The sequence below is a fragment of the Gopherus evgoodei genome, chromosome 1 (assembly GCF_007399415.2).
Source record: "Gopherus evgoodei ecotype Sinaloan lineage chromosome 1, rGopEvg1_v1.p, whole genome shotgun sequence".
Taxonomy (NCBI): Eukaryota; Metazoa; Chordata; order Testudines; family Testudinidae; genus Gopherus; species Gopherus evgoodei.
In genome coordinates this window covers 155444423-155457639 of record NC_044322.1, presented here as the reverse complement: position 1 = coordinate 155457639, position 13217 = coordinate 155444423, and the positions used below count along the sequence as shown (strand labels likewise).

At 41.7% G+C, this 13217-nt stretch overlaps 1 protein-coding gene across 11 annotated transcripts in view; it reads left to right on the top strand.

Annotated features, from left to right (window-relative positions):
- CASK (calcium/calmodulin dependent serine protein kinase) overlaps positions 1–13217 on the top strand; it is a 415898-nt gene that overhangs the window by 215128 nt on the left and 187553 nt on the right. For all 11 annotated transcript variants that reach the window (XM_030576389.1, XM_030576372.1, XM_030576320.1 and 8 more), the window contains exon 4: positions 7121–7198. In XM_030576389.1, the coding sequence (XP_030432249.1) occupies positions 7121–7198 (78 nt within the window). The remainder of the gene's footprint in view (positions 1–7120; positions 7199–13217) is intronic.

Here is a 13217-nt window from a genome sequence, read left to right as displayed (position 1 = left end):
GCTAACACCAACTCGTCTGGGATTTTTCCCAGAACTACAGCACAAATTTGAAATACAGACAGTATACAGCCAATACTCATAACTTCACCTACAAAATGATACAGACATACATAATCATAACCAGCAACCCATAACCTGGTCTTAGATACCTTATTTGACCCCCTTTACATAAGATTTGGTGCCACTGCAGGATCTTGGTTGGAAACCATGTTCTGTATGGTCCCGTTTATATCAATAACGTCACAGTCGGTGGCCCTGCAGGTACGGACACTACCAGCCGGGCTGCCAACAGGGGAGGCAAAAGGGGCAGGGACATTAAAGGGGGTGTGTGTGTGTCTGTCTCTGTCTGCCGTGCTGTCTCCCCTTCCTCCATTTGTGCTGCCTTGTAGAGTGTGAGGCTGTATTAACGAGTTAACCCTTGAGGGCTCAGCCAATTGCTAGTTCATCATTTAGCAGTAAGACATTCCCTGGGAAATATTGCACTCTCTTTCACCCTGTGGCCTCACCATCTCAACCAACCTTCACTGTCATCATTGCTGTGTACAGTATTAAATTGTTTGTTTAAAACTTATACTGTGTATGTGCGTGTATGTATGTAAAGTCTTTTGTCTGGCAAAAAAAAAATGTTTTCCCCTGGAACCTAACCCCCCCATTTACATTAATTCTTATGGGAAATTGGATTCGCTTAACATAGTTTTGCTTAAAGTTGCATTTTTCAGGGACATAACTACAACATTAAGTGAGGAGTTACTGTATAAAGAAGACACAGCCCACATTGGAATGTTACATAAAACATAGTGTTACTCAAAACCCTGCTACAGAGTATTTCCTGTCCCCTATATGAGCACCATCTCATGCCCAAACATTTGAGTGCTGGGGATATACAAGGAAGTGTTGCCTTTCAACTGCAATGACATCGTTCTCTCCACATCATCAGTGTGTTTCGAGGACTCCAGCTTATGCTAGATTCTGTCTTAACCAAAACAAAAAATATACTTTTAATGGAATGTAGAATACGATGGTTATTTTCTGAATTTTTAGACAGTATTGCATGCTTGGCCGTCATGGTGTTGACATGGCCTATCCCAACCTGAAAAAAACTGGGGGTTAAGCCTTCTTGTACCTCTATTTTTCCAATATCTCAAGTCCTTAATACTCATAAAATACAACTTTCATGTAGTGAATCTCTCTAGTTTCTGCAAAAAATTGTTTTAGTTGAATTACAAGTTGAGATGTTGCTATAATGATTGTTTAAGCACATTGAATTTTCTGCAGTTTGCCATAGAAGAGACCAAGATTCCATCTCGCAAACTCCACAGTAATAAAGACTTTCATCATAAATTTTAAACTATAAATTCAACTCTTACAGCAAGCTTTTTTCATGGAAAGCTTATCAGTTAAAGTCTCAGTGAGGAAAAAATACAGACACAGTATGGTCGTGATAGTGAGATTGATGTAGTTGAACTAATTGAATAAAATGTAGAAAGCATTGCGCTCACATGCTGCAGCTCATTTTAACAATATCAAGACAATTTCAAATTGACTTTAATTTTCAAAAATAAGGGAGATTTTCTCACTTTTGAAAACTGCCATTTATCTGTAGGAAAGGTATTAAAGTGAACACGTTTATTTTTGGAGTCGGACAATCTTAAAGGTAGAGTGTATAGGAAAAGAGCTTTTGAGGACACAATGTATTATAGATGTACATATTATTGTAAAGAAGCTATTACTTGATGCTGTCAATTTTGCTGTCACTCTGTCTCTGATCCCTCTTCTTGGGGAAACTTTGTAACTGGACAACTCTGGTAGTGTAGGGAATTTTCAGATTTCCCTGACCTCAGTAAATAAGGTTTTAGGGATGGCCGTAGGAAGGAAACTGGTGGTGGTATTCAATTATCTACACTATGGGCACTAGTCTATTATCTCATCTTAGTCATACATGAGGGAAAAGTGTCCTTAGTGATTCTTTTAGCTCTGATGCCATTGCTCTTTGACATCTATCTTTGATACCACTGGATTTTGATTCATTTGCAATTCCCAGCAGGACTGGATAGTCATTCTTGTGTGGCTTCTATACTACTTCATGAGAGGTCTGAACGGAGTTATTCTGAACAATGTCATGCCAAAGATCCTTCAGAGTTCTACCTTGTCACTTGTCTAGCTCAACATAGACCTGTAGGAGGGTTAGAAGGAGACACTGGTAGAAGTGTCTCAGGAGAGCTGACACCCAGCTTCACCTCATCTCCATTATATATGGCCATGGCATTGCAGTACAGAGTGCCATGTATGACACTCTGTGTAAAAGATTGGGATTTGCATAAGGACATATTAAGACTGACGTAATATTGCAAATATAGGGGAAACAACTAGAAATACCCTAATATAGTTTTGCAATTTGTAGGGCTAGTTAAATCTGACATTGCTGCTGGATGCTCAAATAGTAGCTGTGGCCAACAGGATTTTTTCCTGTTAAGATGAGTGCAAGTTTTCTTTGGTTGCAGACTTTTTACACTTATCTATACTTTTGTCCACTTACAGCACACTCTACATATGGGTTCAGCTGAAGTTGGTGTAGGTTACATCTGTGCACTTGAATGGAGCTTTGTGTTGAAAGCACGGTACTGTGATCTGAACTGGGTGCCTTTTAGTTTCTGGCTGGCTTGCAAGGTGTTGCTTGAAACTATAAATTTGAAATCTGGATGCCTGAAAGTCTGCCTCTCCCGTAATGCAGTTGTGATCAGTTGGAAGTGCTTGAATAATCATACCTCCTCCACTTTCAACCACCCTAACACTTCAGCCTCCCTTTCCAAAGGCCTGAGAAAGAGTCATCATCTGATCACAACTGCAGAGGCACTCATCAGGGGAGAGGCAGATTTTCAGATCACAGCAACGCTCTAGAAAACTGCTTACAGGTCACTTTCCATATGGGGTCTTCTATGCTGATACTTGCTTCTCTCTCTTGGTCTGCTAAAGCTTGGATGTGTAAACTTTGTAGACATGCTGTTAAGCAATGGATGTACACTTTGCTATAAATCTCAGTCAGTCTCCTTAGTTCTGGAGAACATTGTACTGCAGACAAATGGAAGCTTATTTATAGTCTGATGTTTATAAAAGTATTATTTCCCATGAATCCACAGGTGCCTTACTACTTCTCATTGAAAATTAGATTACCTTACGGCTTGTGTACAGTTACAGTGCTGCTGTAGCACTTAATGAAGACACTACCTAGACCAACAGGAGAGCATCTCCTTTCAGCATAGGTATTCCACCTCACAGGAGAAGCCCTCCGATCAGCATAACTCTTTCTACACCAGGGGATAGATCGCTATAACTGTCACTCAGGGGTGAGGATTTTCCCCACCCCCCGAGCACCGTAGTTATACCAACAAAAGTTTATAGTGTATACCAGGACCTAAAGAGTATAGGCAATTAGTTGTGGCCCTGTCAGTCACAGGATATTAGAGAATATCTGAATACCTGAAGAAGAGCTCTGTGTGACTCAAAAACTTGTTTCTCTCTCCAACAGAAATTGGTTCAATAAAAAATGTTACCTAACCCGCCTTGTCTCTCAATGAGCAGTTAGGTAGGAAAGAAAACAAGGAACCAGTGAACAGAGTCAACAATGCAATGTGCACTGCCATTGTTTGTGAGTGAGGGAGCCTGGAGGGGTGCTAAACTATCTACTTGACTTCTACATCATCCCTATGGAATACTAGCTGGAGACACTGCTGCCTTTTTGGAATATATGGCTGAAAGTTTCTATTTAAAATTCAGTTTGAATACAATTCCCTCCTTGAAATACAGTATCTGAATGAGATTGCCTTGCATACAACTGCAGTCCCTGGTGTAAATACTGTTACACTTGTGTAGCTTCATTTTTTTCCTCTGTGAAAGGACTTATAGGATAATAATATGTAACTGGATGTTTGCTTTGAAGGTCCTGTTGTGTATGGTACCATAAGAGTCTGCCTTTTTCACACTTCTTGTTCAGCGTATATACAAGAGCAGTAAGGGAGATGCAGATTTGGTATGGGTTGCACTGCCCGTAGTATTTTGAGAACACTGTTGTATGTCTTCATTTAATTTGACTCATGCTTTGGTTGCTTAGCTTCCCCTGTCTGGCCTAGATTGAGGATTGAATGAAAGCCAAATGGCTGGACCTAAATCTGAATAAGATAAAGTTGATGATTTGGGGAGAAGATGGAGTACTGGCAGAGATGGTATCTGCCCCTTCAACTAAGAGTTGGGATGTGGGCCTGCAATTTGTTAATAAAGTTTCTAATCTAGGGGGCCGTGGATAATCTCCATCCAAGAATATTAAAGAAACTAGCACATGAAATTGCAAGCAAAGGTGTTAGAACCAGGAATGCTGCGGGTGCTGCCGCACCCCCTAGCTTGAAATAGTTTCCATTATATAAATGGTTCACAGTTTGATTGAATGGAGTCAGCACCTCCACTATGAAAATTGTTCCAGCCCAATAGCAAGGGTGTTTAGTGAATCTGTAAACTCTGGGGTCATATCCTATGGCTTGAGAATTGCTAATATAGTTTCTGTTTTTAAGAAAGAAAAAAAGTGATCCAGAAACAACAGGCCTGTTAGTTTGACTTCAATTGTATGCAAGGTCTTGGAACAAATTTTGAAAAAGAAAGCAGTTAAGGACATAGACATTAGTAGTGAATGGGATAAAATCCAACATGGTTTTACAAAAGGTAGATCGTGCCAGACCATCCTGATCCCCTTCTTTGAGAAGATAACTGATTTTTTTAGACAAAGGAAATGAAGTACATCTAATTTACCTGGATTTCAGTAAGGCATTTGAGATAGTTCCACATGGGAAATTATCGGTTAAACTGGAGAAGATGACGATTAATATGAGAATTGAAAGGTGGATAAGGAACTGGTTAAAGGGGAGATTACAACTGGTTATACTGAAAGGTGAACTGTCAGGCTGGAGGGAGGTTACTAGTGGAGTTCCTCTGGGATCGGTCTTGGGACAAATCTTATTTAACATGTGAAAAAGGCTAATGCAGTCCTAGAATAGAGGTATTTCCAGTAGAGACAGGGAAGTGTTAGTACCATTGTACAAGGTACTGTTGAGACCTCAGCTGGAATACCGTGTGCAATTCTGGTCTGCCATGTTTAAGAAAGATTAATTCAAACTGGAACAGATTCAGAGAAGAGCTACTAGATGATCCCAGGAATGAACTCTTCCTTAAGAGAGGATACTCAGAGCTTGATTTGTTTAGCCAACCAAAAAAACACTGAGGGATATATGATTGCTCTATAAATACATCAGAGGGATAAATACCAGGGAAGGTGAAGTGATTTAAGTTAAGCGCCAATAAGGACACAAGAAAAAATGGCTATAAACTGACCATCAACAAGTTTGGGCTTGAAATTAGGTGAAGGTTTCTAAGCATCAGAGGAGTGAAATTCTGTAGCAGCCTTCCAAGGTTAGCAGTGGGGGCACAAAACCTAACTGCCTTCAAGACTGAGCTTTGATAAGTTTTTGGAGGGGATGGTGTGATGAGACTGCCTACAATAGCATGTAGGCATTTTGCAACAGCTAACAGTAAATATCTCCAGTGGCTGGTGATAGGACACTAGATGGGGAGGGCTCTGAGTTACTACAGATAATTCTTGCCCAGTGTCTGGATGGTGGTTTTTGCCACATGCTCAGGGTCTAATTCATTGCCATATTTGGGTCGCAAAGGAATTTTCCCTTGGGTCAGGTTGGCAGAGACCCTGCCCTCTGCAGCATGGGCCACAAGTCACTTGCAAGTTTAAGCTAGTGTAAATGGTGGATTTTCTATAACTTGAAGTCTTTAAACCATGTATTGAGTACTTCAGTAATTCAGCCAGAGATTAGGCGTTTATTTCAGGAGTAAATGGGTGAGGTTCTGTGGCCTGCAATGTGTAGGAGGTCGGATTTAGATTATCATGATGGTCTCTTCTTATCTTAAAGTCTATAAGTCTTGGGCCCTCCACCTATCTATCCAACTCCAGATAGCATCAGGGGCCAAGAGGCCTTTTTCCATTTGCTCTGAAGAAGGGGATTGCAGCCATTTGTCCTGCACATGGATCTTGCCATAGTCATCCATTCCTGTTTCCAACTGAATTAGTGTAAAGCACCCTACATTGGGGTACACTTTGAAGATCACTTAGCTTAAGCTACTACAAAATGTGGACACCTGCCCTTTTAAAGGAGCTTCCCACATGTTGAATATTACATCATCAGTGCTCCAAAACAGTGCTGGCTTTCTAGTTCATTTCTCAGTGTTATTCAGGTTATTTATTTCTAACCTATAAAGTCCTCCTATGGTCTGGAGCCTCTGTGTTGGAGAGACTGCATCTAACCGTGGCAGATGAGATCAGTTGGATTGCCTGAGCAGGCAAGTCCTTTGGCCCTCAGGGACCAGCTGGATGCTTTTGTTGGCAAGATGTTGGTTCTAGAATTCGTTTCCCCCCTAGGTCTGACTGAACTTGAATCTGTTGACGTTAGGGTATGTTGTAAAGCACATGGAGGGGGGTGGCAATCTACTGCCCACGAGAGCATTTCAGAAGGCCCACAGCCTGCTTCAACACTGTATACCAACAGCTGATTCATTAGCGTTTTGTCATCATGTTTACATCATTTTAATTTACACAAATGTATAAATAGACAATACTGTACATAGAAACAGCCTATCTGAATACAGTACATCCAAAACAAGCTGAACTTAAAGTATAAATCAACACAGATGACTTTAAATCTTTTTAAAATATGTAGAATCTGTTTGGCCCACACAAGTTTGTGCTTAGGTTTGTGTGGTCCTCCTGTGCAAAAACTTTGGGCACCCCTGCGGTAAAGGCTCGCTACTTTCAGAGACTTTTAATGCGGTTGGGGTAGGAGTGAGAGTGAGCACCTGAGATGTTTTGGGTTGGAGAATTTTTAGTTGACGTGACAGTTTGGATATGGTTGCTAAATGAGTTTTGTTTAATTGTGAATTGTACATGCATCTAAAGCACTTTTGATATGAGCAAATGGAACATATTTCTGAAATATTTTACTGTAGTATGACTTGGCAGCCTATTATCTGTTTTCTTACAAGAACATTTTTCATATCTTTCTACCCACAGTATGGATGGAGCAGATCTGTGTTTTGAAATTGTAAAGAGAGCAGATGCTGGTTTTGTGTACAGTGAAGCTGTAGCCAGGTATGTACTCTGATTTCTAACTAATCCCTCGGGGTAAAGAGGAGGAGGTAGAATAAGTAATTTCAGTTACACTAATTTGTGGTTTAAAATAGAAATGCTATGAATAAGTCTGTTTGCACAGATTCTTATAGCTCAGAGGTTCTCAAACTGGGGCTCATGACCTCCTAGGTGGTCGCAGGGTTATGATGTGAGAGTCACAAGTTGTCAGCCTCTACCCTCAAACCCTACTTTGCCTCCAACATTTATAATAGTGTTAAATATAAAAATTGGGTTTTTTAATTTATACGGGAGGGGTGCAATCAGACGCTTGCTGTGTGAAAGAGGTCACCGGTGCAAAAGTTTGAGATCCACTGTTATAGGGAGATCTGTAGCAGAGCGTTTTAAAGGATACTACGTATAAAAGTGGTCCTTCATACATGAGCTGTGCTTCTCAATGGTTGATGTGATTGTTGGATGACGTGCTATTTCAAAGTCAATATTTATGTCTTTGTCTTTGCCTTTTTATGAGTGCCACACTGGGTGGGATTTGATGGCTAATGGGCCTGGTGGGACTAAACATTTCATTTTACTGCTGGTATGCTCAGCAGCTTTTAGTAGTGTCAAGCTTATCCCTGTACCTGTGTTTCTAACCCATTTAATTTTTTAACTTTTGTAGTTGCATGGTAGGCTAAAATGAAAGTGAATTCAAAGCTGTTAATGGACAAAGAAATCCCATATTGCTAATATTCAATTGAACATTCTTTTTAAAATTTACCTACTTCCACGGACTCCTCTTGGGTACCTGTAGAATTCTCATCTGCCAGATGGCCCATTTTGGCCAAGTATTTTAAAAAACAGTCCTGAACAACCTGAGCTGCCAGAGGTTTCACTTTAAAGCCTGGTTTCCTGCCACTATTCGGGAGATGAGACACACCTCTGACTGCTTCTTCACTCCTTGCCTCAGCCTAATGCTTTTTTGGCTTCTCCACTGAATTAAACTGCATTAACTTGCAGCACCGGGGTTCCCCTCTTGAAAACCATAACAGTTCCATGCATGGAGAAGCGATAGAGTAGGGCTGAGGAGGAAGTGGAGGTAAGAATGAGGCGGTATGGAGCTGTGAGGGAGCAAGTCACAGACAAGGGCTATGTGCAGCAGCAAAGAGTAGAGAGGATCACCTGGGGATGGCTAAAGAGCATTGAGTGTCTTTCCCTGCTGTAGCACTGAACACTTTAGTGCCTTGTCCACTTGGTAGATCTGCTGTGATTCTCAGCATGAAGAGTCCCCTCTAACAAGCCATAGTAGGTCTGTCAGGTAAAGAAAAGTGCTCCTGTCCCCTGCCTACTTATTTACTAATGTGGTCATTCTGGCACGCTCTGCTCCCTGTAGCCCATGCTGAGCTTAGTCGGCTTCAATGATCATTGACTCCTGCTCCTTTCTTCTGTGCCAGGAGGCCCATAGCAGAGAAACATTCTCCATCTGCTTCCTTGATATCTGAAAAAAGTATGTCAGATACTGTCATATCTTTGTTTAGACTTCACACTTTTTTCCCCAAAATCCTACAATGCTGGTATGTTTTACAGGATTAACTAATGCAGAAAATTAGAAATATGTAATTGTTGAAACTAAGCCATACAGACCCAAGAACATTAGACTAGTAGGAAAAAAAATAATTCCAAAATAAATTATTCATGTTGAGAATTCTAAGCAAACTACAACTGAATATACTGTGAAAATGATCTAGAATACTGATGTTTATCCTCATTTACATTTATGCAAGTTTTGACAATGATCTGTGTGAGGTTTAACAGTACTTTAAGGGATTTAAACTGTGCTTTGTGTAAAACATAATACAGTCTTAACTATGGAGCTGCTGGGATGCAACAGTTTAAAACAAGAAATAAATTTTAAAATATATTGTATTCAGTTGAAACAATAGCATTTGAAAGACAAGAAAGCAGTTATTCAGACTATAATTTAGCCAGGCTATTGGGCCTAAATTCCTTGCTTAGGCCTGGTCTACACTGGAAAATTAGGTTGGCATAACTACGTTGCTCAGGGAATGAAAAATCTACACCCCCGAGTTGTGTAATTAAGCCAGCCCAGGTCCCCATGTACACAGCTGTAGGTCAGCAGAAGAATCCACCTCCTCTCGAGGAAGTGGATTAGCTGCACAGATGGGAGAACCCCTCCCGTGTTACAGTGGCACAACTGTGCCCCTGCAGTGTTTTAATTGTAGCCCTTAGAAGCCCTTAGAATCTTTAAGGACCATAGTGGATAAGGACATTGATTTTACTTTTTGTTCCAAAATCAGCAGCACTTAACACTCTGCTTGGCATTAGTTCAGTGTGGGGCAAGAGTGCCACCTAATGAATCAAACTTGTTGGGAAAGGGCTTGTTTTAATCATAGGTAACATAGGCAAGTTAGCCTGAGGCACTAAGTAGGCAAAATGACAAGCAATATAGGTTGCTTCCGTTTGCAACTTTCTGTGAAAAGAACTTCAGGCAGATTTACACTGACTAGTATTAGTCAGTTTTTATTTATATCAGGTTCTTTATACTGAAAGTTAACTGCAAAGGCAAAGCAATAATTCTAGTCAGTTTCTTTTTGCAGTCAGCTCTTTCAGTAAGGCCTTTGAATCATGCAGAAATTGATATTTCGCTTTGAGGTAAAGGCTATAAAGGTTTATGTCCTGGAAGGGGCTACAGAAAGAAACTGATTAGAATCATAGAATGCTCTGCAGTGAAGTTTAAACTTGATGTAGAATGAGAGAAGCAGCCAGCAGAGGGGCTCCGAGGAGGCTGACATGATCAGAGTGTTGGGAAAGAAAAATAACTTCTAAAATTGAATGTATTTGAGCTGTAAAATAAGAGACAAGGAGGCTGGAAAGAAGAAGGTTATAGTTTTCTAAGTGAGAAATGATAACATGCAAGAGTTTTAGCAGTGAGACTGATAAAGTAGCAAATTGGGAGATATAGGAGGAGAAACTTCTGCACTTGTGTTTGGCACAAGTCTAGATATGAGAAACAAAGGAGGTGAGTAGAGTTGAAAGTGACCAGAGTTTGACCAGGAAGGTGATGAAGTTGTAAAAAAGAGAAAGTGAAAATAGAAACAAGAGATGTTTCAAAGGAGGACAAGATGCTCAGTTTGACCTTTTAACTTGAGAAAATGGTGTGATGTCCAAAAAAATATAAGTGAGAAAGGAAGTGATATTGGACCAGAAGGGCCAAGTTCAGGAGGGGAGATGAACAGCTGAGTTATCAGCAAAAGGTGGTAACTGAAACCATGGGCATAGATTTTTGTAAATCCTTTTGAGTGATAGGGTAAGTCAGTTGGAGTTGGGAGCGGAACTCATGAATTCTGGGCTTCTAGTTCTGGGCTCATTTTTCTAGACCTTGTAGCTTCATAAAATCTTTGTTCAATCTGTTGGATTCTTAAATGTACACACAGTATTACACACACAAATAAAAAGAACATACTTCATAGTTCCATGAATAGCCAAAGCCTCCGTAGATTGAGCAGGATACCTAACAGCAGAGTCTGTAGACACCAAATTGTAGACACCAAAGAAATTCTATTATGTGTACTGAAGTATGTGTGAAATTCTCCCTGATCTCTGTTGATTGGAATTTATATATAGTTCTGTCTAATCATAGAATCATAGGACTGGAAGGGACCTCGAGAGGTCATCTAGTCCAGTCCCCTGCACTCATGGCAGGACTAAGTATTATCTAGACCATCCCTGACAGCTGTTTGTCTAACCTGCTCTTAAAAAACTCCAGTGATGGAGATTCCTCAACCTCCCTAGGCAATTTATTCCAGTGCTTAACCATCCTGACAGTTAGTAAGTTTTTCCTAATGTCCAACCAAAACCTCCCTTGCTGCAATTTAAGCCCATTGCTTCTTGTCCTATAAGAGGTTGAGAAGAACAATTTTTCTCCCTTCGCCTTGTAACAACCTTTTATGTACTTGTGTAATCTGACACTTCTCAGTTAATTATTTGCTGTTGCTGCTTTAGAAGAGTGTCCTTTGGAGAACTGATGTGAACATAAGGTCTTCCAAAAGGTGGCTCTGAGGGTATGGCTACACTTGCACTTCAAAGCGCTGCTGCAGCAGCGCTTTGAAGTTTTGAGTGTGGTCGCAGCGCCAGCGCTGGGAGAGAGCTCTCCCAGCACTGCACGTACTCCACATCCTCTACGGGTGTAGCTTGCAGCACTGGGAGCCGCGCTTCCAGCGCTGCGGCACTGTTTACACTGAGGCTTTACAGCGCTGTATCTTGCAGCGCTCAGGGGGGTGTTTTTTTTCACACCCTGAGCGCGAAAGTTGCAGCACTGTAAGGCGCCAGTGTAGCCATGGCCTAAATCCCCACCATGTTGATTGACAAGTATTGGAGAGACTTCTTGTTTCCCTAAAATATATTATTTTATAACGTAGTCTCATTTCATTAATATGCCCTTTAAATGTGCATGATATATTGGGTTCTGTGAGTGATCAGAGTGCTAAACATGGGATAATCACAGAATGTCTGGAACCAAGATCAGAACTTGTAATGAATCCTGTGGTCATCCATTGGATCACTATAAATAAGAAGTATAGTTTACTTCTTAACATAGACTTCTTGAGGCTGTGACTGTCCCTTCCTCTATTTTGTAGGAATGCTGTCAACTAAGTCATTTTAATATAACCTCATCTCTATCATAATACTTGTTATCAAATTTTATGTAAAATTGATTCTAACAGTAGTGCATATTCTGTGTTGAGATGGTCATGCAGTCAAATAATAGCTTACTTAGCTTATTTTATAGTTTTAACTATCCAACTCTAAACTTTAAATTGACTCAGTTTCAGAGACTAACGGTCAAAATATTTGTCCTTACTTGCATGCTTGCCTAACTTTGTCTCTGAGTATAGACTCCGGTGAAATAAGTATGTGATAAATCTGTCCCGCTTGAGACATATACCATGTGCAATTAGCAAAGAAGTGTGAGAAACTTTTAAATAAAAACAGATCATTGCTAAGTGGGTGTAGATTTTAGAATTTATTACCTCCGTATACGTGGCATCTCTGCTCATGTGAAATGCATGGAAGCTGATAATTTGTCACTTTGTCTACAATAAGATCCTATTACCATATTGTTCTCTCAAATACAGTGGAAGATCCAAAAGTTTCTACACTTGTTTAGCGCTTTTCATGCAGTCACTTAACTCAGTTTCTAATTTAGAAATACAAGTTTAAGATAAATTGCAGATAAGGTTGCCAACTTTCTAACCACATAGAAGTGAACACCCTAGCCCCGCTCCCCACTCATTACATTCCCCCTCCCTCGGTGGCTCGCTCTCTTCCACCCTCACTCGTTTCACTGGGCTGGGGCAGGGGGTTGGGGTGTTGGAGGGGGTTAGGGCTCTAACTGGGGGTGCAGGCTCCAGGTTGGGGTCAGAAATGAGGGATTCAGAATGCTCCAGGCTGGGGCAAGGAGTTGGGGTTTGCAGGGGGTTGAGGGCTCCAGCTGGGACTGCAGGTTTTGGGGTGGGGCTCAGGATGATGGGTTTGGGGTACAGTAGGGTGCTCCAGGCTGGGATGGTGCAAGGGATTTGAAATATGGGAGGGGGCTGTGGGTTGAGGCAGGGGGTTGGGGTATAGGAAGGGGGATGGGCTCTGGACTGGGGGTGCGGGCTCTAGGGTGGGACCGGGGATGAGGGATTTGGGGTGCAGGAGGGGGCTCTGGGTTTGGGAGAGGCTTAAGGCTGGGGCAGGGGGTTGGGACGTGAGCTTACCTTGGGTGGCTCCCAGTCAGTGGTGCAGTGGGACTAAGGCAGACTACCTCCCTATCCTGGCTCCGCGCTGCACCACAGAAGTGGCCAGCAGATCTGGCTCCTGCAGGGGAGGAGGGGAGGAGTCTCCGGGCGCTGATCTCGCCCACAGGCACTGCCCTTCCCCCAGCTCCCATTGGCCATGGTTCCTGGCCAATGGGAGTGTGGAGTCAGTGCTCAGGGTGGGGACCTGCTGGGGCCAGCTCCCATGGGAGCTGACGGATAGCTCA